Source organism: Equus quagga, chromosome 1 (assembly GCF_021613505.1).
Source record: "Equus quagga isolate Etosha38 chromosome 1, UCLA_HA_Equagga_1.0, whole genome shotgun sequence".
NCBI classification, from domain to species: Eukaryota; Metazoa; Chordata; class Mammalia; order Perissodactyla; family Equidae; genus Equus; species Equus quagga.
The window spans coordinates 92,737,534-92,764,753 of NC_060267.1; the positions used below are offsets into that span (position 1 = coordinate 92,737,534).

At 43.5% G+C, this 27,220-nt stretch overlaps 1 protein-coding gene across 3 annotated transcripts; it reads left to right on the forward strand.

Annotated features, from left to right (window-relative positions):
* The first annotated feature begins 113 nt into the window (after positions 1-113).
* GTF3C4 (general transcription factor IIIC subunit 4) lies at positions 114-22,767 on the forward strand. 3 transcript variants are annotated; one of them, XM_046656016.1, is made up of 5 exons: positions 115-567; positions 7,008-8,834; positions 12,123-12,253; positions 15,122-15,210; positions 16,775-22,767. In XM_046656016.1, exons 1-5 carry the CDS (start codon positions 223-225, stop codon positions 16,837-16,839), a joined length of 2,457 nt encoding a protein of 818 aa, XP_046511972.1. In that variant the 5' UTR covers positions 115-222; the 3' UTR covers positions 16,840-22,767. The 3 variants fall into 3 exon arrangements, with proteins under 3 accessions (XP_046511979.1, XP_046511986.1, XP_046511972.1); XM_046656023.1 differs by lacking the exons at positions 15,122-15,210; positions 16,775-22,767 and adding an exon at positions 8,948-9,072 and having other exon boundaries at positions 114-567; positions 12,123-12,222; XM_046656030.1 differs by lacking the exons at positions 12,123-12,253; positions 15,122-15,210 and having other exon boundaries at positions 114-567.
* The last annotated feature ends 4,453 nt before the right edge of the window (positions 22,768-27,220 follow it).

Genomic DNA, 27,220 nt, shown 5'->3' on the forward strand with positions numbered 1-27,220 from the left:
GAGGAGGCGTGTTTTCTAGACAGGCAGCGCCTTGGCCACCTGGCAAGGCTGGGTCGCCTAGCAACGGCGGGGTCCTTCTTGGCTCGGCGGCGCTCCGGGGCTGAGGGGAGGAAACCGCCGCGGAGGGCGCTGGGGGCCGGCGGCGGCGTTGCGGGAGGCGGCAACGGGACGGCGACGCGGGGTTGGCGCGCCCGGGGGGCCGGCCTCTGCACCTGAGGGGAAATGAACGCGGCCGAGAAGGCCCGGGTGGGGCGGGCGGCCGACGGGCCTGCGCCGCCCGAGGAGGAGGAGGGCGAGGCGGGCGGGAAGGAGCCGGCGGCGGACGCGGCCCCCGGGCCCAGCGCCGCGTTCCGCCTCCTGGTGACCCGGCGGGAGCCGGCCGTGAAGCTGCAGTATGCAGTGAGCGGCCTGGAGCCGTTGGCCTGGTCTGAGGACCACCGCGTGTCCGTGTCCACGGCCCGCAGCATCGCTGTGCTGGAGCTCATCTGCGACGTGCACAACCCGGGCCAGGACCTGGTCATCCACCGCACGTCGGTGCCCGCCCCTCTCAACAGCTGCCTCCTCAAAGTAAGTCATCCGCGGGCCCCGGCCCTGGACTCTCCTGTCCCCCTCGCGCGGCCGCGTCACGGTCCCTGGGGAGTCCTGGCCCACCCTAGTCCGGGGATTCTCCTCCTCGCACCCAGCGCTTAGGGCTAAGCGGCTAGAGTCGCCGTAGCTTAAGAATCAAACAGACAAAAACATCTTGCAGCCGTTTGTGGCCAGGTTCCGGAATCACCCGCCCCCTTCCGACACACACATATATCCTGGGATGTCCCCTCGGAGCCGGGTCCTCCCTTCGCCCCCGCGTCTGGCTGGCTTCTGGCGCAGATCACTCTTGGTCGTGCTTTCTGAGACTCCACCCCCTGTTGACCCAACCCCAGACCTGCCTCTGTTGTTGCTCCTTTTGTCTGGGAGCGACTCCCAGAGGCCCTCGGCTGGCTTTGTTTACTATGACGTGCCCTCCTCTTGCGCCCTGTTTGCTTTGAAGAAGAAAAATTGGTCCTTTCCATTGTCTTAACTATTTCAGCGACTTTCTTGTGAATACTCTTTGCTTCTCAGCTTGAGTAGATGGGTAAATACTGGATCTCTGGGTTTGTACTCCAGTTTTTCTTTAATAACTAAACACTTTTAGGATGTAGAATGAAAAAGTCTCTGGAAATAAATGCAGTTTTTAGCTTCAAGTCCAAGGTCTCTGTCTAGATTTAGTGCTTTCAGCTTCATGCAAACTAAATTTGCCTTCAGAACTTTAGGGTTCCTAAAGTTTTACTGTTTTAATATCATTTTCAAGTTTTTTTTTTAAGTACTAAGTCATATGGTTCACTTTAGTGGTTTAAAACTTTCCCTATTTCCTTTATAGATCTGTATGCGTATTTGTGATCTATCAAAGTGTGCATTCACTCATTCAACAGATGTTTGAATACCACTATGTATCAGCTAGGCACTGATCTAGGTTCTGAAAGTAAAGCAGTGTACAAAACAAAGGCCCTGTCCTTGTGGAGCTTACATTCTTTGGCAAGTCATGAACAAATGACAGTAGTGAAAAATGCTGTAAAGATATGTATCTACATACAGAGAACTATTTATGTGGTGGCGAGGTGCTTTTATGAAAACTCTTACTCTGCACAGCCATTTTATTTATTTTTTGAGGAAGATTAGCCCTGAGCTAACATCTGCTGCCAATCCTCCTCTTTTTGCTGAGGAAGACTGGCCCTGAGCTAACATCCATGCCCATCTTCCTCTACTTTATATGTGGGACGCCTACCACAGCATGGCTTGACAAGCGCTGCCATGTCCACACCCGGGATCCCAACCAGCAAACCCTGGGCTGCCAAAGCAGAATGTGAGCACTTAACCGCTGCACCACCAGGCCAGCCCCCTCTGCACAGCCATTTTAAATATGAATCATTAACTGTGGGTAGGGTGCAGGGAGCCCAGACCAGTGTTTACATAGTTGATTCAAGTTTTAAACGGACACCTTGGTGTTGTGTTAGATAATTGGTAAACTTGTATGACTAAGCCTTCTGAGGTATTTTTGGGGAAGATATGAACAAATTGGTTAAAGTATAAACAAATTAGGCGGACAGAAGGTGATAATGCTATGAAATTCAGAAACACTCAAGGGAGGCAGAAGAAGGGGATTTTAAAAGGTGTATCCTCTGCTGAAAAGGAACTTAACGGTTTCCAAGGGTGTTCATATACACATCAGAGAAAATTTTAAGTGTGTGCCAGTATGGTAGAGATTTAATGTTTTAGCAGAGAGAATTTAAAGAAAGGAAGAGTATAGTGAGGGGAGGTGCTTATCAAAGAAGGTTATCTGGTGGTGACTCTGCAGCAGTCCTAAAAGAAGGCAGGTTTGGGATTGTAAGAGGAAGGGAGGAAAGGGTCATCCAGGTGGCAGGAATGAGATGTCCCTCTCATGTACATACATATGTAAGTCATGAACATGATTTACTGTTGTTTGTCTAGGTAATGATGGATCAACAGATGAGCTCAAGTTGCTTTTCTAGGGTCAGAGGAAGTGAAGTGAGGCCAATTCAGGAACTTTGGAGATCAGGCTGAGGGAGTTGGCTTCAATCTAGGAAACCATAAGTTGCTGTTACGGTATCATGTACAGACCTGGTATGGTTCAGGAATATGAGTTTGGCTGGATTCGAAGCAATAAGATGTTTGTTGGGGTCACTACAAAATAGGGGTTAAGAAATTGGATTTTGGCATAAATTAGGCCTATCTATAAAAGAAGAATAATAAAACCCACCTTGTTTAGACTTTATGAAAGATTAAGTTAAATATGTGTGTATATATATGGACATTTATGTATGTACACACATACACACACCCACATAATCACTTTGCACAGCTCCTGGCACACTGTAAACGCTCAAGTTAAAAAAATGCAGTCATACAGGTATTAAGGAATGAGTCTGAATTAATGCCGCGGCTATGGATATGAAGATGTCCTTAGTATTCTCACAAAAATTTGACTCCATCATTAGTTCCACAACTGTCTAACAAGTAATAGGAAATCTTTATATATCCCTCTAATAATTGGTAGATAGCGTGCCTAAAATTAATTACTGGCATCTTCCCCTTTGGTACTGTTTGGAATGCACATCACACGCACCGTCAGTTAGCAGTCTTAATTAGACTAGGACTGCCTGGTGAATCAATGCTGAGTCGTCCCTGCAGTTCTGAGAGGCCTCTGTGGGATCAAACTGTGGTGCAGTGGTAGGAATGTAAAGAAGTCTGTGTTCGGTACCTTGATGGTGCTACCCATTGACAGTCCCTGGGGAGTTGTCTACTCAGTGCCGTCCCACTTGCCTTTGCTCTAACACAAAACATGGGCATTCTGCAACCCAGAGCACAGTATTAGGGTGTGGCACTGCTCGAAGGCCACATGCTAACCCCCTTAGAAGCTTCTGCTCTGTGATTCTGTTATTTAGGTTATGAATATCTTTCAGAAAATATGCAGTTATAGACTAGTTCAAATGGTATCTGCTGTTTGCAAGTTACTGTCCTGGGCACTGAGGTTATGTGATATAAAGGTGAATGATAGAGCGCCGAAAAGCAATAAAATAGTGATTTAAGAATTAAGTTGCAGTTTTTCTTCTCTTTGGACTGCTGATTTAGTGAATGATCTAGTTGTATACAGTTCCAAATTCGAATAATATTATGTGTAGCTAATTTTATTGTGTATCAATTGTTAGAAGTTTTAGAAAGTATCAACTCCATCTAGCACATTAAGTTAAATAACTTGCTTTTGAAATAATATTCCTGCCCTCAAGAAGCTTCCTGTCTAATAGCTCCAAATGAGTTTTTGTTAGGTGCTTACAAAGTCCATAGCTATTAACAGTAATAATGGCCAACTGAAAACGGGATAGTATGTAATTAAATGATTGGCTGGGGGCGGACCTCTAGGAGCTGGACTCTTAAGTGGTATGCTCCTTGGGCATCTGAGCACTTGTTTTATTTTGTTAACTTGCTTTGTGATGTGGAGAGTTGGGGGGAGGTGCAGTAGGCTAATTCAAACTAACATGTTAGCAATTACTATACAGAACCATAAGGATGTTCCCTGCTGGTTGAGATCCATGCTGCCCTCCATCCTATCGAGAATTCTTCCTACAATGAGTAGGACCAAGGGTTGCTTGAGCTTCCTTATTTCATCCTGTGCTGCTGCTCTGGGTTACAAATTCTGTAAGTTTACTTTTAGTTCTATGGTAGCTTTTTATTTGTAGTAAATTTACCTATTCTAAGGATTATTGCTGAGTTTATTACGGTGTTATAGGATTTGATGAACAATTTTATATCTGCCCTTCATTTGGTGGACAACTTAATATCTCCCCTGCATTTTACATACTTTTATTAGGTCTCATTAGCACTTACTTAATTCTCAGAGAGTATTAATAATTATCATCATGGCTAACATTTATTGAGCACTTGTTAATGTGTACTCTGCATGTATCGACTTACTTAGCTTTCCTAACTCTATGAGACATGTATTATTATTCTCTTTTTAGTTGAGGAAATTACAGCCAGAAGGTTTAAGCAACTTGGATGGGATCACAGAGCTAGTATGTGATAGAACCCTGGCAGTCTGGCATCATAGCACAGATTTTCAGTCATTTTGCTTTGCTTATTATGTCATATTTCAAATTTTATCTGCCTGTACAAAGCTCTGGGCTTTGACTACCATTGTTTCATTAACAGGCTAGCCGCCTATCCCTCTATTTAATTGGAATTTTCAGTCTGTATTTCTCCATCATGTCTGTGTGTCTGAGAAACTACCTTAAATGCCTTTCTAAAATCAAGATATCTTGCCTAAGACACCATTTCCAGAGTATTCTTTAGGATGATAAGGGATGACAGCCCCCTAAAAGATTCTGTTGTTAAAAACGAAAAGTTGGGATAAGTCTGGTGAAATGAGTCTCTTCAGTAGCTCCTTAGCCAAGGCCTTCGCTGTGCTCCTGTGGCTCTTGAAGGAGTGATGTAGGATATGTAGCATCGCTAAAACTTAGTTGGCCCCAGAACTCTTGTTGAAGGGACAGTTTAGGGGAGTGGTGTTCTGTATAACACACTTGAGGAAAAGTTAATCATCTAACTCATTTCTTGGACAACTTTCTATCTCCCTTTCATTTTATATGCTTATTTATTGTGTCATCTAGCAGTTTCAGCAAAAAAGAGAATAAGGTTAGATTATTCCAGTTACCCTAGTTTCTAATAATCACTGTAGTCTACTAATACATGGAGGAATTTTCTTCCCTCTGGGGCTTAATGGGCTGTAGTTTTTGTTATCTATTTGCCATTTGAGGGATATTTTTTAACTATTTGTTACACTCTGGTTTTCTGACACATCTCCAGTTGTCCAAGCTTTGTGGAGGAATGTAGTGGTTCTGAGTTCAGCATCTTCCAGGTTCTTTCTTTGTCCTGGAATGTAATCCCTCTGGGTTTGGGGACTTAAATTATTTAAAGTGACTTTTATTTTATCCATTTATGTCTTAGGCTTGAATTCCTTTTTAATCATGTTTATTTTACCCTTTCCAGTTTGCAGATCAGCCTCTATGTAAAAGGAGATTGACACTAAAAAGGAGTTGAATGGTTCTGCTTTCTTTCTGTATTATCCATTTCTCTAAAGACACTGGATTAGGGGCTTTAGCCTTCCTATTTTCTTTTTTCTTTTTTTTTTTTTTTTTTTGCTGAGGAAGATTTACCCTGAGCTAACATCTGTGCCAGTCTTCCTCTATTTTGTATGTGAGTCGCGGCCACTGCATGGCCGCCAACAAGTGGTGTGGGTCTGTGCTTGGGAACCAAACCCGGGCTGCTGAAGCACAGCGTGCAGAACTTAACTGCTAGGCCATGGAGCCTGCCCCCTGGCTATTTTCTTATGACTCTGGACCACTTTCTTTTGGTCATTTAACTCTTTCTCCATCTTTAATGTACCTTTAAAATCTTGTTAAAGAGCTCACCATCATACAGCTAGATGCTAAATAAATAGCAGTGCTGATGGATGTTATAAACTTGAAGGCGGGAGAGATGAATAAAAACTAGAATGATCTCAGAAGGCCTCATAGAGAAAATTAGACCTAGTGGGATAGATGGGATTTAGAAAAGAGGAAAGAGAGTATTCTTGCCAAGGGAGCCAGGGAAGGCAGAGGTGGGAATGTTCAGGGAATGGCAAATAGTCTAATCAGAGTGGACATTATTCTATAGAAACAGTGGACAAAGCAGTTGTATTGGCTCTCGGCATAATTTGTAAATGAAATTTCAGATAGAAAACTTAAAGCTGGCATTTGTATCATAAAGATATTATTAAAAATCCAAATATCTAGGGGCTGGCCCCGTGGCCGAGTGGTTAAGTTCGCGCGCTCCGCTGCAGGCGGCCCAGTGTTTCGTTAGTTCGCATCCTGGGCGCGGACATGGCACTGCTCATCAGACCACGCTGAGGCAGCGTCCCACATGCCACAACTAGAAGAACCCACAACGAAGAATACACAACTATGTACCGGGGGGCTTTGGGGAGAAAAAGGAAAAAATAAAAAAATCTAAAAAAAAAAAAAAATCCAAATATCTAATTGTATCAAAGATGTGTATAGATAGATATTTTCATGAATTTTTAATACCTTTACTGTTTTGTGGCTAGTTCGGCTAAATGCTCTGTTGACTCTGAAGAATCAAGTGCATCTCTATTATCACTATTGCTTATGTCAATTCTAAGAAGAATGTGGGAACCAAGCTATGAATAATGACAACTTTTATTCTGACCCTTAAAAAAAATCGCCATTTCCTGAGGAACTGCTCACTTAGTTTTAGACATGTACTTAATCTTTTAAATGCATGTAATACCAAAATTAACAAAATTGATGTAAAGTTACTATATATATTAATGTGAATCAGTTAATACACCCAAGCAATATAAGTCTGTTCCGCTTACAGTGAAATATTTGTCTGATAGTTTTTATGTCTTTTACTTTCAGGTTGGCTCAAAAACAGAAGTTGCTGAGTGTAAGGAGAAATTTGCCACCTCTAAAGACCCCACGGTCAGTCAGACTTTCATGTTGGATAGAGTGTTCAACCCTGAGGGGAAGGCTTTGCCACCACTGAGAGGATTCAAATACACTAGCTGGTCGCCCATGGGTTGTGATGCTAATGGCAGGTGCCTTTTGGCAGCGCTGACCATGGACAATCGCCTCACCGTCCAGGCTAACCTCAACAGACTGCAGTGGGTCCAGCTGGTCGATCTGACTGAGATTTACGGGGAACGTCTTTATGAGACCAGTTACAGGCTCTCTAAAAGTGAGGCCCCAGAAGGAAATCTTGGGGATTTTGCTGAGTTTCAGAGGAGACACAGCATGCAGACTCCAGTCAGGATGGAATGGTCAGGCATCTGTACTACTCAGCAGGTCAAGCATAACAATGAGTGCCGTGATGTGGGCAGTGTGCTCCTGGCAGTCCTCTTTGAAAACGGTAACATTGCTGTGTGGCAGTTTCAACTACCATTTGTAGGAAAGGAATCCATCTCTTCGTGCAACACAATTGAGTCAGGAATCAACTCTCCTAGTGTTTTATTTTGGTGGGAATATGAGCACAATAATCGGAAAATGAGCGGCCTTATTGTGGGGAGTGCTTTTGGACCTGTAAAAATTCTTCCTGTCAATCTCAAAGCAGTTAAAGGCTATTTCACTTTAAGGCAACCTGTTGTCTTATGGAAAGAAATGGACCAGTTGCCAGTGCACAGTATCAAATGTGTACCTCTTTATCACCCTTACCAGAAGTGTAGTTGTAGCTTAGTGGTGGCTGCAAGAGGATCCTATGTGTTTTGGTGTCTTCTTCTGATCTCCAAAGCGGGTCTGAATGTTCACAATTCCCACGTCACAGGCCTTCACTCCCTGCCGATCGTCTCCATGACTGCAGATAAGCAGAACGGAACGGTATATACTTGTTCCAGTGATGGGAAAGTGAGGCAGCTGATTCCCATTTTCACAGATGTTGCATTAAAGTTTGAACACCAGTTGATTAAACTGTCAGATGTGTTTGGCTCGGTGAGGACACACGGGATAGCAGTGAGCCCCTGTGGTGCATATCTGGCTGTCATTACAACTGAGGGCATGGTCAATGGCCTCCATCCCGTGAACAAAAACTACCAGGTCCAGTTTGTTACTCTCAAAACCTTTGAAGAGGCAGCTGCTCAGCTCCTGGAATCTTCTGTTCAAAATCTCTTTAAGCAGGTAGATTTAATAGACCTAATACGCTGGAAGATTTTAAAAGATAAACATATCCCTCAATTTTTACAAGAAGCTTTGGAAAAAAAGATTGAAAGCGGTGGGGCCACTTATTTTTGGCGTTTTAAACTTTTCCTTCTGAGGATTTTGTATCAGTCAATGCAGAAAACCCCTTCAGAAGCCCTATGTAAACCCACCCATGAGGACTCAAAAATCTTACTGGTTGACTCACCAGGGATGGGCAATACTGAGGATGAACAGCAAGAAGAAGGCACTTCTTCCAAACAGGTGAATAAACAAGGCCTTCAGGAGAGGAGCAAAGAAGGTGATCCAGAGGACCCCACAGATGACTCACTCACCCAGTCCGGAGATGTTGGAGGCCGTGAGCCGATGGAAGAGAAACTCCTTGAAATCCAAGGGAAAATTGAGGCCGTGGAAATGCACTTGACCAGAGAGCACATGAAGCGAGTCTTAGGAGAAGTGTACCTGCACACCTGGATCACAGAAAACACTAGCATCCCCACCAGGGGACTCTGTAACTTTTTAATGTCTGATGAAGAGTATGATGACAGAACAGCACGGGTAAGTGTTTATTAACAAAGACATTGAAACTGTGAAAAGTCTGTTTTCTTCATGAGAAAGAAATGACCTAAATTGAATTCCTAAAGCTCAACTTTTGCTTTGACATTTTTTAGGTAATCGATTGGCATGAGGTGCAGGAGAATAAACAGGAAACATGGCTTAATGGAGAGGACATAGTCGTGTCACACATGGACTCTTTCAGTTCTTCCTCTTACTGGGGCCTGGCTTGATGTGCAAGGTTTGCGAGATGAGATTTCCAGGCTGTGGGTGAGCCCGAGCAGGCTGCATGTAGCAGAGCAGTGTGTGACTGGGCAGTCACAGCAGGGAGAGTGTGGCACTGTGCCTTTCCCTGCCCGTTTGCAAAAGGTTTTGGAGGTTTTTCGGAGGGGCGTGGTGGCAGGGATTGTTTCCATTCCAAAGCACTTGAGGAGGTCTTCTGATTTAGTCAAGAAAGGCATGTAAAGTAAACAAATTATTACTTACATTTTGGATTTTTTTTAAACAAAAACTGAGCATAATCTTTATTTTGACATTAGAACAATCTTACAGTGTTATCCAAAACGTCTTCCAACGAATTCAAGTGCCCTGACAGAACACTGGGGTTCAAGCTTGGGAACACACTGCATGCTCTGTAGTCCTCTTAAAGGTTCCCAGTGCACATGAGCCTTCTGAGGGTTCTGAGAATTCCTACAGAAAAGAAACCATTTAACTGTGTGTAGCTCCGTGTTATCCAGACTTTATTCATCAGAGAACCTTCCTTTGAGCTAATAACTGCTAAAATTCTGAAGAACTTGTGTTTCAAGGAACATGCTTTATACTAAAATATTCAAAAGTACAAAAACTTATGTTCCTTTTTACTCCGAAGATTGACACTTATTCTCACTGCCTAAAATCTTTTTTAAAATATTAATTGAAGGCAATAAATTCAAATATCTTCATGCCTAAGGTTAAACCATTCACACATCACCTGTTGCTTTTTCTTGTTGGAAAGTGTATGTCTACGTATGCCCCTAAAATTATTGCTCATAGGATGTTTGCAATAATCTCAAGAGTAGTTAAGATGTACTGTTCATGTAACTGAATTTTCATCTTTGAAAGTTAGCTTTTAAGAATTGTTTCATTGTGGTCTAAATTGTGTGGAAGAGTTTTCTTGTTATCACTGTCCCATAGGACCTAGCAGGGATATTATAAGAGGCAGTGAAATATTAACAAAAACATTTTGGAAAGTATGTAATGGAAGTTGATTGCTGATGGTTTACAGTGACTGTCCAGATGCTGCATGAGCATGGGGAGCTATATTTAGCATAGTTACGTGGTTCCAACAGAGCCAGTTTAAAGAAAGGAAGATTGTACTGTGCCCATCTATAACAACTGAGTTTTGATTGAAAACAATGCATTTTTCTTGTCTTAAATATCCTACTATATGGTGGCTGGCCCCGTGGCCGAGTGGTTAAGTTCGCGCGCTCCGCTTTCGCGGCCCAGGGTTTTGCCAGTTTGAATCCTGGGCATGGACGTGGCACTGCTCATCCAGCCATGCTGAGGCGGCATCCCACAAGCACAACCAGAGAACTATATAGTTCTTCTATAGAATTCTCTTCTAGAATATACAACTGTGTACTGGGGGCTTTTGGGAAGGAGGAGAAGAAGAAGAAAAGAAGATGATTGGCAACAGATGTTAGCTCAGGTTCCAATCTTTAAAAAAAAAAAATCCCATATATGCATAAAATGAATCTTTTCAAACTTAGTTTGTTGACTTATAATAATTATAAATTGTTTCTGAGATTCTTAGCCTGGTATAGTTAGACCAGCATTTCTCAAGCATTTTTTTTCATTATCCTTCCCCCTGCCCACCAGCATTTTAAGGCATTTTTTTCTAATTGTTCTTGCCCGTGAAATTTTGATACCACAGATATATTGTGTATCTGTTTATGTACTATGTGTATATCTGTGCTTTATACATGAGAAGGGTAAAGAGTTTTTGTCCCCCAAGAACCAATGTTCGCCCCCTTGGAAGGAGTGTCACCCCTGTTGAGGATGCGTGAGTTAAGCTGATACAGCTGGGCTTGTGTGGTCAAGGCTCTTGAGAGCAAGCAAAAGCAGTCCTTCCTTTTGTAAAATTTGAGTGCATCTCTACTGGAGGAATTCTCAGCAGATTTTATCACTATCAGAATGTTTGGCCTTTCTAGAAAAGAAGGAAGGGGTGGTTGTCTCTGCTATAGGGGACCATAAACTAGATTTCTGAAGAACAAAAAAAGCCAAAAGGTAATGGGCTTTAAATTTGTAAATTATATATGGAGTAAGACACCCTCTGAGCGATTAAGATACCCTTGAAAACATAGTGAACTAATTTTAATGAATGAATTAGAGAGTCCTTCCGTGAGAGCTTAAGTGTAAATGGATTAAAAACTTTGATGGACATTATCTGCTAGTAAGACAAGAAGGGTCTTAAGGGTTGGTGTATCCCATGCCTCTCAATGATACAGCCAGTGAAGGTTTTTTCAGCAAAATAATGAAGTGGACCAGTGTTTTTCAGACTTTCACTTTTAAAGTGATATAATCCTAATAAAGTTGAGAAAAGTGAAGCTGAAATAGAGACAAGGCCTAGAACCTGCCCTGTTGACCTCTCACTGCCACCTCCCCACTGCCATGGGTCCTGCCGTGCCTTTGCAGTGGGGCTCAGTGGATCTCAGATGGCAGGCTCCTAGACTAGATCGGTCATGGGTCTTTGGGCTCTCAGAAGGGGAAATTATTATTTTTTAATTCAGATTATCTTTTTACTTTGTAAGACTTTCTTAAAGAACATTTTCTTTCTTTCTTAAAGACATTTCTTTCTTTCTTTTTTAAAGACATTTGCACAGTTCTACAAAGTTAGTATTTCATGTACTATTTTGCCTATAGAGGTTAGGCTTTTTTCTTAAAATCAAAACATTGTAAGTAATAGCTAAATACTTTGTCTTCCATCAGAACTCTGAAGTCCTTGTTTCAGAAACAACTAAAACAAGGCAAGAAATCAGATTTTGGTTTTTCAGAACGGTTTTTCCTTTAGTGGTTATAGTTCACCCTGTTGTCACAGGGTCCCTGAATGAATCTTTTTACTCAGCCAGTTGACACAAGTTGAAGGTCTAGCTTTTGGACTTTCAGCCATTGCGGTGGGCCCATGTGGACATACAGATCTCCTGCCTCATGTGAGATGCCGTGTGTTTGTTCCTTTCTCCCGGGTCGGTAGGCTTTTCCTTCAGGAGGCCCTGCCCTCTCCACTAAATACTGCGGGACTGTTTGTCTTACTAGGTGCTGATCGGACACATCTCCAAGAAGATGAACAAACAGACTTTTCCTGAGCACTGTAGTTTGTGTAAAGAGATCTTGCCGTTCACAGATCGCAAACAGGCAGTCTGTTCCAATGGCCACATTTGGCTCCGGTAAGCCGTTTTAAGCCAGCTGCTGCTTTTGCTCATTTTGGGGTTTTGTATAGCACAAACCACCGTAAAGAATTAATCCAAAATACATGTTGCCCATGCCATTAGGTTGGAGAAAAGCTGCTCTTATAAAATCTGGTGTGGGCTTTTTTCATCAGTTTGACTAAAGCAGGACACCCTTTAAAGACAGTTTTTTACTGCTTGATATTTATAGGCCTTGCTTTCTTTATTTTGGTAATGCTGTTTTCCTTTGAAGTAGCATTAAATTTTTTAAAATTGTTATTACAAAACTACTACCTGTTAATGGAATATAAAAGTGCTTATGCCCTTTTTTGTTTAACTTTATAATCAAAGGTAGGAGTCTTCCTCCTTCCATGAGTCTCACTCTGAGAGGGAACCCTGGTGTGTCCTCCTTGTCTGGACCTGTGAGCTGCAGTTGACACAGCTGATGGCTCCTTGCTCCTCCTTGCAGCACTTTCCTCACCTGGCTCCCTGGGCACAGTGCTCCCTGATTTTCTTCCTCCCTCTGACTCTTCATTCTTAGTCATCGTTGCTGATTCTACTTCATCGTCTTGATGTCTGTCTTTGGACCTGGTCTTCTTGGATCAGTGGCCTCTCTTGGCTGTTGCATGTCATTTGTACACTGGTGACTTAAACGTGTAACTTTGGCCTGAGTCTCTTCTTGTCATCCAGACTTACGCATCTAACCACCTGCGCAGCATCCCTGTTTGGAAGTTTAATAGGCATTTCAGATTGGAATCCAGCCTTTCCTCACTACCTCCACTTCTACAGTCCTGGTCCAAGAGACCATCATCTCTTGTCCAGATTATTACAGTTATCCGCCAACTGGTCTTCCTGCTTCCACCCTTACCCCTTCCAGTCTGTTCTCAGTATAGCTGTGATTGTGATCCTGTTAAGACTTTGTCAGCTTGTCACCCCTCTGCTCAGAACTCTCCAGTAGCTGCCCATTTCTGATGAGTAAAAGCTAAAATCCTTCTAGTGATCAAGACAACACAGCCTGACCCCCATCCCCTCTCTGACCTCATCTGCATTTCTCCATCTTGCTCACTTCATCCTGGGTGCACTGGCCTCATTGTTCCTCAGGTACTCGAGGTACTGCTCCCACTTCAGGACGCCTGCACTGACTCCTCTCTCTGCCTGGAAGGCTCTTCCAGCAAGTGTCCAGATGGCTTCTTCAAGTGTTCCTTTATCAGTTAGGCCTTCCTGGCCATGCTACCTAAAATTGGAACACCCTGCTGACATCCCTCTCCTCTCCCAATAGTCTTCATCCCTCTTCCTTGCTTTAATTTCCTCCTTAGCAATTATCACCATTTAATATATTTTTTACTTTTTGCTTTTCTCCCCCGCTCTGGAATAGAAAGCCCCATGAGGACAGCGAATTTTGTTGTGTCGTTCACAGCTATTTCTAGAACAATGCCTGGTACATGGTAGGCACTCAGTATATTTTATAAATTAATTTTTAACAGAAACAGGCTTGTGCTACACATACTTTCCTTAACAACTTGCTGATTCTCTTATTAAAATATTGTGGACAGTTTTCCATTCAGTACATAGATCCCATTCTTCAGGCTGTAGAGTTTTCCATTGTATAGATGTTCTATTGTTTACTCCCTTATTGATAGATATTTGGATTTTTCCCAATTTTTATTGCATTCCTCCACTTTTTCTGTTTTGTTTAGACTTTTATTTTTTAAGGGGAGAACAGGAAACAAGCTTGTAGTAGTAGTAGTAGGATTGTAGTCACCATCATGATGGCAGCAACAGCCAACGTCTGTTGAGCACTGTCTCCATGCCAGGCGCTGTTCCAAGCACTGCGCGTGTCCCGGGTTACTGCATCCTCACAGCCGTGCACAGGTGCACTGCGATTATTTCTGCTTTTACAGATGAGGAAACTGATGCCTGAAGAACTTAAATAATTTGCCCGAGGTCACACAGGCACTTAGTGGCAGATCCTGGCGTTCTGCCTCCAGAGTTCACATGTGTAACCACTATACGCTGTTCTCTCTCAGGCGGGTGCTTCACAACAATTCTTTTCCTTCTTGCTGATTGCAGTTAGTGACAGGATACCCGGTCTGATTTCTCCATGTGAGAATGTGTGCTTGCCCTCACTCAGGTGTAATCTTTCTTCTGTTATACCCAAGTCTTTACTCCAAGTAAATCTCTTTACTCCTTGGAATCTCTTCCCTCAGCTCTCTTCCTCTTTGTAGTTTCCTACTCCGTTGTTCAACGCAATGACTGATCTTCTGGAAAAGCTTCCCTGCAGAGCCCAAACACACTCTCCCCATCTTGTTGCGTCCGCCTTCCCTTATTCGCCTGGTCCTGGGAGATGCTCAGTGAACAGTCATTGGATGAGATTGAACCTCTGAACATTGGATCCTGTCCCTTTTTTGCACCATTAATATCGTCTTCTATATCCTTCAGGTTTTCCCCACTGTCCTGTCAGGTTCTTAAAGATAGTGCTTTATACCTAGTCTTAAAAATCACTAACAAGAATAATTTTCAATATAGTACATGATCAGTTTTTTTTAACATATCAAAAATTCAAAGTACAGTCAGGTATGAACAGACTCAATTCTGAACTGTGGGAAGAAGCCGCAGTGACTGTCTGGATTAGAAGCTTTGTATCTCTGCTTAGTCACCTGATACCCCACTTTCTCTTTAGTAGCGTCGGGGGTAGAGGTCTGGCCCTCTGAGGTGTGCCGAGGGCTACGTTGCTGCCATGAGTTTGTGAAGAGTGCCTGCCCTTGACTGGGTTGCTGTGTGGTTTGAGAATAACTGGCTGTACTGAGTTGCCCTCGGCCTATGCTGCTTTCCTCTGCGGAACTGACGATGCAGTCTGTCTTCTTTCAGGTGCTTTTTAACCTACCAGTCCTGCCAGAGTCTGATATACAGAAGGTGTTTGCTCCATGACAGCATTGCCCGCCATCCAGTTCCAGAAGGTGAATGCTTTCCCAGCCTGGGCGGGTGAGGTTGAGCATGCTGGCAGAGCACCAGCGCCTCAGACTCATTGCTCGGCCGTGCTCCACACTGCTTAGTCTTATGCCGTCAGGGATGCTGAGCAGGCTCATTCTGCTCTTTACAGTATTACCATGAAGGCACAATTAATTTAAAATGATAATTGGAATATGTCATGTTCAAGTACGTATTCATTTTAGTATGTGAGTGTCTGCTGTTCTGTCACTGCTGACAAATTACTCATTCAAAAACATGTCAGAACTTGTTGTAGACAGCGTATATAGATTATATTTGAATGAAAACTCTTCAAATGGTAATGTATACAAAGACAGCATTGCTGAACCAGCAGTAGCTTCTGCACTTGGAGTCATTCTCCTAGCCACCATGAAGAGGTTTTTCTCTGGTTGGTCTGTATTCTCTTTCTTGATAGCCCGGTGACACAGCCCACATTTCTGAGATAACTGGTTGGAAATAAGATCATAGACATGGGCAAGGAATTAGTGATTTAAATAGCCACACAAATGTCAAATTTATGACCTAACATTCATTAACGTCGCACTCTAACCAAATGAGCTAACTAGACACAAGCGTATACAATTATGTATGTTTTGGGGGAAACTTGTGGTCTCAAGTAAAACAGAAAACATTCTATATAAAGCTACACCCTTATTCTTGATTTTTGCTCTAAACTGGCTGAAGCTCTAATTCTGAGAAGTTGATGTGTTGTGTTAGCTGCGTATGTTCTGTTTTAACTTTTTAGTATGGAAAATGTAATCATATATGAAAGTAGAGAAAAGAGTATAATCAACCCTTATGTCCCCATCATTCAACTTCAAAAACTGCCAACTCACGGCCTTTAATGTTCATCTGTAGTCCCCCACCCCCTTCCCTCCTCTGATTGGATTATTTTGAAACAAATTTTTGGGAACTTTTCAACACTCACTGCAATTGAGAATAGGTATACTATTTAGACAAGAAATCAGGAAAAGATTGAAACAAATTAAAAAAACAAATACACCTGCCAGTTGGCTTGAATTAAGCCACATACAGCTTTGGGAAAGAATGAGAACCTACTGGGTCCAGGGAGGAGTGGTAGAGTAGAGCATTTCACAGACCAGGAGGGTTTTTAAGAGGGGGAGAAGGTGTTGACCCAGTGTTGCGATGTTTTTATTTCTCCAAGTAATGCATTTTTTAAAAGTGACTGTATTTTATAAAAGAATATTTCACCGTTAGCAGTGTATGAAGGGTACACTCTCAGAACAAACTATAGTCTTTAAATTGAATAAGTTTAGCTTTATGAAACTCTTATTCGTTACCCTTATTTTCCTGTTTCATCACAGAGGGATGAAAATTTCATCCCACACTTAGCTTTGGGGACAACAGATATAGTACAGCCTCATTTAGAATGTTGGAGTGCAGTGCTTTGTCAAGGACACAGAGCTGGGACCAGATTGCTCATCTCTTGACACTGCAGTCCAGCCAGGGCTCATCCCATTTGGCTGCCGCTTTTTAATCTAACGCTCAGTACCACTTGTCTTCCTTTTGCAGATCCTGACTGGATTAAGAGGTTACTGCAAAGCCCCTGCCCTTTCTGCGATTCTCCTGTCTTCTAAACATCAGTGGGGGGAAGATGGGAAGGGCACATCTCGGCTGTAGAAAACGCCCTCCAGCCTGAAGAGCTGGGATGCGCTGGAGTGAGCCTGGCCTTCACACATCAAGAGGCGCTCCTCCTGACTGTAAATAGAGCCCTGGGAGTGCATTCTGAAGTGCGTTCTCTCTCTCCAGGATATCTTTAAAATGACTGAAGGCAGAGATTTTAAGTCATTTTGAGATGAACATTAGCCCCCACTCCTTACTCAATGAGGAACACTTATTTTTCAAGTGTCAACTGAAGCAGTTTGAACAAAAAGAACGCTCTATCATTTCTAGGGACAGAGTGCTCTCTTCCAGAGCTGGGATAAGGACCGTGCCGGGCTGAGTTAGGCTTTAATCCTGGCCTTGGCCTGGAACTGCTTTGTGGCTCCAGAGAGCTTATTAATTCCCTGGTACGAGGTTGTCAGTGTACCAGCAGATATTAGAAGTGTCTAAACACGTGGGCCTGATATTTTGTTCTTAGCAAATAGCTGCAGATCTGTGTCCCACCGATTCTTCTTTTTCATGCGTATTGAAAACATTTTTCTAAAACTCTATATTTTGAGAGGTTGAAACCAAGACTAAAGTTGGTCTTAATGTGTGAAAAGATCAGGTGACTCCTGTAAGTTAATAATTGTGACTTGTTTTCCATGATCTCCTGTGTCGTCGGATTTCCTGCCTCAACTCCTTGATATACATAAGGATGTCCAGTATTCCACTCACCTCTGTCACATCCCTGCTTCGGACTGGACTCTGATAACCGAGACGAGATATTTGTACATAGAAGAAAAAGAATATTTTCTCCTTTTAGTATTAAATTAAAACTTTTACTATTTTTAATGTTGACATTTCCAGACATTTCATTTCTATCTGGTATAGGATTGTGCACAGCGTCTGTGTAGAGACTTCCAGAAAGAGACGGGCAGCTCAGAAGTGCAGACACTGGCACTCTGGTGCTATAAGTGAGTTCAGCTCAGTTGACCGGAGCCTGGGAGTGTCTCCTCCCTGCAAAGGTCCTTGATATTTATGATCCAGGTATTTCTCTGTGGGCTCCTAAGAGGAGGTGTTAAATGTCAATTGGTCTTAAAACGTAAAATAAAAAATAGACATTCTGGAATTACAGTGTTCTTGGATTTTTAAAATAAGTGTCCTAGAGATTGGTGCTAATCAACAGGACTGTAATGCACACATCTTGAAGTGGTGCATATGTCTGGAAAGTTGGATGGGAAATACAAAATGAGAAATTCTAACTCATACACTCTTTTGCCTTTATTCTAATACAGTTTCCTGCTTTTATTTTGTATCCTTAGTGAAAGACATTTTGTCCTCACTTAAGAAACACTTGATATTTGGATAACACTAGCGGAAACACACCACGCACCATACTTGTGTCCTGTCCCCCCGGTTCAGATGTAGTGGAGACGAGCCCCTAGGAGGCACTTCGAGACAGCCTGCTTTGAGATGTCTTTCGTTTCCTCGTCAGATTCTTTTTGCTTTGTCTTCTGGGTTTAATTATGTATTTGCCGGAATCTTCTGATTATCTTTCTCATTTTGGTGGTAATTTCAAGAATAGTGTTTATCCAGATTTTAGGGTCCAGCGTGTTAAATTGATTTTCAAGAAGGAACCAGGTAGCAGTAAAATCATGGCCACTGCAGCTCAGAGGCAGTTGTACCTGTGGCTGCTTCACTTTGCAGTAAATATGACAGTAAAGTTTGGAATCATGGCAAGGAATTACTGCAGTTTTAATAATCATGGCATGCTTAGTCTCACTTATTTTTTTGTTCCTAATCAGAGTCAGTAGTTGATTTGTTCTGTTGGAAAATTTTGTGCTGCTGCCATTTAAAACTTAGATTAAGTTTTTGTTTAAAGCAGCTGTGCATTTTTTGAAACATTTAACTCTTAGGAGTTAACTACAAGTTGCTCCTGAATCATTTTGAGTGTCTGTATAGGAATAGACATGGCAGCTGTTTTACTAGAACGTGGCTTCTCTCCGCAGGGGCCTGGGCCCAGTGGCATTCTTAAGACTCTGAAACCCAACCAACACCTGCGTCAGCCAGGCTTCTGCACACGCAGCGGGGTCTCCCCTTCTCCTGGCCCCCCAGCCGCAGGGGCTGATCCAGTGACCTGTGAGGAGAGGAGATTTGAGCTGAGGGCAGCGCCCCAGTGCACGTCTGCGTTCACTGAGGTTCAGCGTACCTGAGGGTAGGGTGGTCACTGAGACCTAGGAAAAGTGAGAGGGACACAGGCGTCTTTAGATTATTAAATGCCTCTCCTGTTCTAAACTAGTCATACTCTCTATACCTTCCTAAAATTTGCCTGATGTGTTTAGTGGCTTTCAAGTTTATTCAGCTGTCCCTGTAATAACTGTTTCAGGAATGGAAGGAGTGGCAGGAGTGACGTTGCTGCACTGTGTTGAAGAGCAGGAGCGGAGCTCCAGACAATTAGACCTTTTCAGCTACAACCCTGCTGCATTTTGGGAGTCTGATATCCACACCTGTATCACGTTTTCTCTGCCTGGGGTTAATTTGTTCCTATTATTCCAGATAAGAAATTGATAGCTTGTTATGCTTCATATTTATTCTGAAATCCTCATGTGTCCACCACCCAGACTTCAGGCAATCTCTACCTACTGTTGTATCTGCCAAAACTACCAATTATTTTTCAGTGTCAGAAGTTGTCAGAGCCACTGGTGAAGCTCCCGGTTGAGGTGACATTTTTCTGCTGCTTCCTCTACAAAGTATTTGAGCATGTTAACGTGGAAGCGTGTGGTTGGGCCTATTAGTAAGTTTCACAGGTTAATTAGGTTAAAAGAATGTTAAAAGGACGATAATTAAATATTAAAGTATATTCTGTGGTGATTATAACAGCATCAGATAAGACGCAGAAGAAACTGCTGCCTGTGGGTGCTTGGGAGGAGGAAGACAGTGCTGGCCTGGGGAGCGCCTGCCCCTGCGGCCTTGGCGCTGCTCTGAGTAGGTGAAGTGCTGCCGTCCCGGAGTGAAGCCAGGAGTTAGCACCCCTCGTTGGTTTCTGCAGGACCTGTCCGTGCCTTCTGCTCCTGACCTCTCTCTCGCTTTTCCTTACCAAGGGGGTCCTCTTGAGTACCATTCCTTTAGTTCTCTCAGCTTTAGAACACATTCACAGCGAACAGATTCCATGTTTGAAAGAAAAATAGATTAGTGATAAAATTTCTAAAAGCTAAATCACATAGTGGGTCTCCCTTCCTAGAGGAAACTATTAAACAGTAATTTTTCTCTCTAAAGGTAATAGTGTCAGTTAACTTGGTAAACCGTATCCGGGTTTCTTCAGAACTCTTAGTCGTAATCTCCCCAGCAGAGCGCTCGGCAGCTCTCAGCTGGTCTTGGGCTGCGCTGCGCCCGAATGTGTCAGCTCCTTCCCGCCACCCGTCCCTCTCCCCGAGCCAGTGTGATTGGTGACCAGCAGAACTTGTGGCGTAAGCTAAGCTGCCTGCGCTGTGTTCAGAGTCAGCAGGCTTAAACTTTTTACGGGAAAGGTGTATTCTGCCCTTTTTCTTTTTAGAGCTTGGGCAGCACAAACAGCAAGTAGCCAGACGAATAAACAAATCTCTTTACAGTTAGCCCGCCGTGGACTGTTCTGAGTCCCTGCGCGGCGTCCCTAAATCGTGACGGTGCCTTGGTGCTCTCAGCCTGCTCTCTGTGTGGGTGGAGGCGAGCGCCTCAGGAGCCCACCCTTCCCCTCGAGACTGTCGGATCTTAAAATGCCTCTAAAGAATTGAACTGAAGTGAGTTGTTTTCATTTCAGTTATTAGTGGAAGTAGCGATTAGCAGCTTCAAGCAGAGTTTTAGACTGTATCTCAAGTCTCATAGTTATTAAACTTTGAACTGCTCTTTCGTGAAGCCAGAAGGTTTTTGTAGTTAAGATCTTCACATCTAACATGATATCTGCTATTCAGACTGATTATACAGCATGTGAAATTGGACTGTCTTTAAATTGAATTAAGTCAAATTTGCAGAATATAGAGTTGCTTCTGATTATCTCAAGTACTCAGCTTTGCTATCCTGATGGAACAGCGGGGTTTTTCAAAAGATTGTGAACTCATTTCCATGGCGCAGATATGAATCAGTAGCAGGACCTGTTAGCCCGGCTGAGCCTGGTAGATAAGACGCAGCCTCCCATCTGCACACAGACAGGGCTGTTTCTGAAAACTGGCTGTGGAAATCCATACATTTAATAGAGAAATGACTGTTTATTAGGATGTCCTCTAAAAAAGTTAATCCTTTTGGTATATGAGCATTTCTCCCCCAACCTCTTTATCCAATTAGGTGAGGCAGCTTTTCTTATCTTGCATTATCTTTGAGTTGTAACTGAACTCCAGCAGGACACTTCATGTCCAATCTGAGGTCCCAGTCAGTGAGTTTCTTTGCAGCAGTATGTGTGGATTACCAGCACGGTGTTCGTTCATTCATTCCAGGCTGGGAAGGAGCTGAAAAAAGGGACAGATGATACTCTTGTCCTGATACCCTAAGGTAAAGGCAGGGGCCATCTGGTTGAAATATTGTAAATAGGTTGGAGGAATTACATTTCAGAACTCTAAATCTTGTGTTTATTTCTAAGGTAAAAATTTGCTTACCTCACCCTGAAATCCTGTTACTTTCATAAAAGTCCTGTAAAGTGGTCATACTGACAGTGTAAAGAGGTGGTGACAGCTTTGAGGCGTTTCATATGCTATCGCTTTTACATTTAGCTGACAGACTGGGAAGCTTTAGGGTATTTTTTTTTTGGTATTAATGCAAAAATGAATTATGTCTTTTTCAAGACTTTGACTCAGATTTGTACTTTGCTGAATGAAAGGAAAGTGAATATCAAACTTGTTTATACAGAAATAAGACTAAAGAAAAGTAAGTCTGTGTTGTGTGTAGTGATCTATGCTTTCTGTTTACCCAATGCCTGTGCTAGTCTTTGTGCTCAGCTTTGAATTGTATGTATGTTTACATATGACATTTTTTGAAATAAAAAGAACAGGCATCTAAAAACTTAAGGTTATAAAAAGGAGATGGTTTTTTAATTCTTAGCATTTGATTAGGTAGTGTGTTATAGATTTTTAGTGTTTAAATTTAAAAACTTTAAGAATAATAACACATTTTGCTTGGAATCCCCCCCATCCAGAAAGATTGGCACTTCTCTCCATTGTACATATGCCACGGTGTCCATGACTAGATTGTAAGCTCCTCGAGGCAGGCACTGATGGAAAGTGCCTTTCAGACAGTTGGTGCTCACGACATGTGTAACGAGTGAGTAACTTCCTGCCTCCTTCAAGACGAAGCATGGTCCACTTTCTCCAGTGCGCTCAAAACTGCAAAGAACTAATGACCAGAAGAGGGCCCGATTCTTTCTTGGGTTTGAACTGAGTTTCTTGGGTTAAACCAGACCATGCCGTATCCTTAGCACTGTTTAGCCTTCTCTTCCCGAAGATAATACACCAGTATCCTGAGCTGTTATCTAATATTAGGGCAGAGGTTTCTGGGAAAAGTTTGAAGTGGGGAAGATTATAGAGAAAATGAAATGTGAATTTTGGAGGGTGTCTGTCTGTATACAGCCCTGTGGGGCAATCTTATTTTAGTTATTACTAAAGAAAGGGGTGACAGATCCTCTGCTTCTTTACCAGTTAGCTGGTTGGCCACTTATCCAGTTCATGAAAGACTGTTGGGTTTTAGCCTTTTCCCGTTTTGGATTCCTCTCAATTGTTCGTATTATTCTAGTCCTTAGACTCTAATGAAGTTGCTGTGAATACCCAGTGCTGTATATACTGCCAGTTTTCTAAATGTGAAATAACCTCCAACATGTTGTGTTTTGTATGCAGAGCCACTAGTATTGTTATCTTGGCCACTTTTTTATTCGAAATAAATAAATAATAGAATTATTTGTATATTGTGTGCATATTTTATCAGGTTCACATGGTTTGTGCAAAGCTTAGAAACCTCTTTATGCCTGACCAGCACCAGCAGGGTGAAGTAATGCCCAGGCGTGCACAGACGGGAAGGAAAGCTGTGTATGTTAGAGAAATGGCCATTAGCAGCCACCTCAGAATCAGGTCAGTATGTCTTTGGTTGTTTATTCCAGAAAACGTTAGAAGGAATGTAAACGGAAATAATCAAAAAGCTTCAGTAGGATGTTAGGCCATGTATTCTTAACACTGTCAATGAAATAGCATCTCGTGAGTACTGAAATGAAGTACTGATTGCAAGGATCTCAGCAACGACAAACACGTAATTCAGACAAATACTCCAGCTGAGAACAACCAGAAAAGCTAGATAAAACACCAAACAAGATAAAGAAAATGAAAAGCACACCTAAACACATCATAGTAAAACTGCTGAAAATCAAAGAGAAAAAATCTTAAGCAAAGAAAAAAGATAAGTTACCTTAAAAGGAGCAGTGAGAAGACTCGTCTGACTTCTTGATGGAAACAATGAAGTGGGAAGGCAATGGAAAGGCGTGAGAGGCAAAAACTGGCACCCAGAGCCCCAGACTCAGCAACAGTGTCCTCTAAGAATGAAAGTAAAGACATTTTTCAAACAAACAAAAATGGAAAATAATGCATCGCTAACACCAGCACTGAGGGAAATTCTAAGAGGTGTTGTCAGGTGGAAGATAGTTCAGAGAAGGAGCAAGGATGCAGAGCACTGAAAAGGTGAGACAGGTGGGCAGAGACCGTGAGCACGTGAAATGAACAGAACATTCCGAGAGGCTTTGAGATAAAGCACCTGACTGCAGGTCAGGAGGTGCTGTGTTCTGTAATGCCCGGCCTTGGCGAGGGACAGGTAAAGTGACCAGTCTAAGTTAGACTTGCAGAAGTCAAGTTTCCTCTGGAGTGATGCCTGAAGAACAGCACAGGAGTCTATAGTTAAGCTAACAGAGGGGGAATACCAGGGCTTTTAAAAAATATTCCAATAGACGAGAAAGGAGGAAAAAAAACATAGAATAGGCTGGGAAAATGAAAGCAAATAAGGTAATGGATTTACACCCAAATACAGCAGTAATTACACTAAATGTAAATGAACAAACAATCCAATTAAAGCAAAGATTGTCTGATTGATTAAAAAAAAAAACTATTGGTGGTAGACATGATGCAGTCTATACAGAAATTCTAATATAATAATGTACACCTGATATTTACACAATGTTACAAGCTAGTATGACCTTGATTAAAAAAAAAAGCCTGGCCCTGTGGTTAAAGTGTGCTCCACTTCAGAGGCTTGGGTTTGTGGGTTCAGATCCCAAGCACAGACCTACTCCACTCACCAGCCATGCTGTGGCAGTGTCCCACATACAAAAAAGTAGAGGATGATTGGCACAGATGTTAGCTTAGGGCAAATCTTTCTCAGCAAAAAAAAAAAAAAACCAAAAAAACCCAACATGTTGCTTAAGTGATAAATATAAAATATAAGGATGCAGAAAGTTTTAAAGGATGGAAAAGCATACTATGTGAACACAAAAGGTCGTTGATGTTCCATTTGTGTCCCCAAACCCTCATGCTATCATTGTCATGTATTTTCCTCTTACATACATTATAAACCCAACATACAAAGTTATTTTAACAGTCACTTGTCTTAGCTCAGACTATCACAACAAAATACCATCGACTGGGTGGCTTAAACAGAGAAATTTATTTCTCACATTTCTGGAGGCTGGAAAGTCCAAGAACAAGGTGCCAACAAGGTAGGTGTCATTCTGAGGCCTCTTGCCTTGTAGACGGCGGCTATCTCGCTGTGTCCTCACATGACCTCTGACCAGGAGAGAGCAGGGTTCCTGACGTCTCTTCTAAGGGCACTAATCCTGTCGTGCGGGCCCCACCCTCGTGACCTCCTCTAACCCTAACCACCCCCAAAGGCCTCGTCTGCAATGCCATTACTTTGGGGTGAGGGCTTCAACCTATGAATTTGGAGGGACACACTCAGTCCAGACGTCGCTGTTCTTCGTTTCTTCCTGTAGATCTGTTTCCGGCTGGAATCTTTCCCTGGCAAGGCAGGGTGCCACTAGCATTCACCACAGTGCAGCTCTCCTGGTGACACATTTTCTCAGCTTCTGTTTACCTGACACATATATTGAGCTGTTTTCTTTTAAAAAAAAAAAGAAAACTGGTTTATATGCATTCATTTATTTAATCTTTTTTTCCCTTTTTCCTACTCTCATCTTTGAAGAATATTTTCACAGGATATAGTGGAAATTATATAAATTTATTTTTTCCCAGCACATTAAAAATCTAGTTCCATTGTTTTGTGGCCTCCATTGTGGTAAATTGTTTTTTCTCTATATATAATGTATCCTTTTACTCTGGCTGCTTTTAAGATTGTATTTCTCCCCACATCCTCCGTCCTGAGTTCCCCAGCACGCCGAGGGCTGGCAGTGCAGCCTCCTGCCCTGAGATCTGGACCCCTCGGCCTGAGGCCTTTCTCCAGCACCAGCGGGCCTGCTCAGCCACAAGTCAGCGGGGAGGGAAGCCAGCGCGCAAGACGCAGCCTCGTCGTCTCAGTCCTCTGAGCAGCGTCCTTCGCCTGTCCTCAGGCCTCCCCCGTGTCTTTGAGCTCATCGCAGCAGCCCGCCATTAACCCTCATCCTGAGGTTTCCCCCTTGTCTGCCTCACTCTCCTCGCTGCTTCATCTCTGCTGCTTTGGATCACGTCCCAAATAAACTACCCACACCAAAGTCCTTATTTCAGTCTGCTTCGGGGGGAACTTAAACAAAGACAGTCGGTAACATAAGCAGACCTTCAGGGTGCGACCCTGGAATCGGTTCATGTGCCAGTCAGCAACAGGTACCATCGGACTGGGGGAACGTCCTCGGAGCGACGGAGTCTGAGTGCACGGCCACGATCTGGACTAAAGTTAGGTTCCTGATAAGGACCTTGAAGTCTGGGATGGGACAAATGAATCCCAGATTCCCTGGACGCCTGTCGGCCAGCGGATTGAGTCCCTGCCCTCGAGGAAGGAGAGCACCTCTGATCGCCTGGGGGTCACGCCAAGACCACCTGAAGCCTCACAAGGTGATATTTGTCCTCTTCCAGGTCCACCCTCGCTTCCCCTCATTCCTTCTAGGTCATGACGGGTTAATTTCAGCCTCACCCACGTGGAGCGTTACAGTCCCTGCCCAGGGAGGATGCTGCGCGCTCACCAGAGCTGCCGGACCTGCACTGGCAGAAGCAGGGAGTTCGGGGCCGAGAGGGAGGAGAACGGAGGCTGGGTGGAGGAGAGCTTACTGATGGGAAGCACTCTGTGGCGGGCGAGGACACCTGCAGATGGTCCTGTGTAACGGTGGATGGCTGAGGGAAGCTGGGACCCTAAAGCAGCCCTCGGCACGCGGAGGCCAGAGCTGCCTCAGGTCTGCAGCAGGTAGGAAAGAGAGAGGGGCGCGCTCGAAGGGGTGACGCAAGACCAGGGCGCCCACCAGCTGGCCATGTTTGCCAGGAGAGACCAGAGGAAGCTCCTTTGGCCAAAGCAAGGGGTGGGCACTAAGTCAGTGAGAAGCTTGGTGGTAGCTGTCCTCAGGCCAGGATTGACAGTAAGAGTTGTTGCCGAGGACCTGGACTTCTTAGTGTCAATGATGATAGGATTCCAGAATAGCAGAGATCCAGTGGGGGCACTGAACTGCTAAAGAATGGGAAATATAATTGCCATAATGGGCGGGCTGGAGTGGCGATCAGAGCCTTGTTACTCGGGGGTTTGCAGCAATGGCTAATAGGCCAGGGGGTTCTTATGGGTGAGATCGATTGGTAGATAATGAGTGTTTTGTTTGATTTTAACCAAAAATTGGGAGCCAATGTGCTTGAAAACCCACTCTGTGGTCATTTCCCCAGTGCCAGAGTTCATGTTCGGGATGTTTCCACTTAGCGTTGGTTCTCTGACCTGTGGAGAAAAGGCCAAGCGAAGCCCCTGGAACTGCTGCCCCTGCCTAGATGGTAAATCAGAGGCAAATACCTTAACTCAGGTGGCACTATGAAGGTACTGTCACCCTCACGGGCCCCTGTGAAGCCAGATGGTCACCACAGATGACAGTGGGCTTCTCTAAACATAATCAAGTCATAGCACCAATGCAGCTATGTCAGATTTTACGTCTTTACTAGAACAGACAGAGCTTCTGGCAATCGACATGTGGCGTGTTGACGAGGCAAATGCCGTCTTCTCAACGCCCATCGGACAGGAGGACCAAGAGGAGTTGCCTTCACCTGGCAAAGACTGAAGTCCATGTTCACTGTCTTGTCCTGGCCTCCCTTTCCTCGTGTGGGGAAGCCGAACTTGGTGCAGCCTCACTGAGGAATGTTAGAGGACGTGGCTTGTCAGACGTACTAGACACACCGTAGGGGGCAGCGTGAGAGATACTGA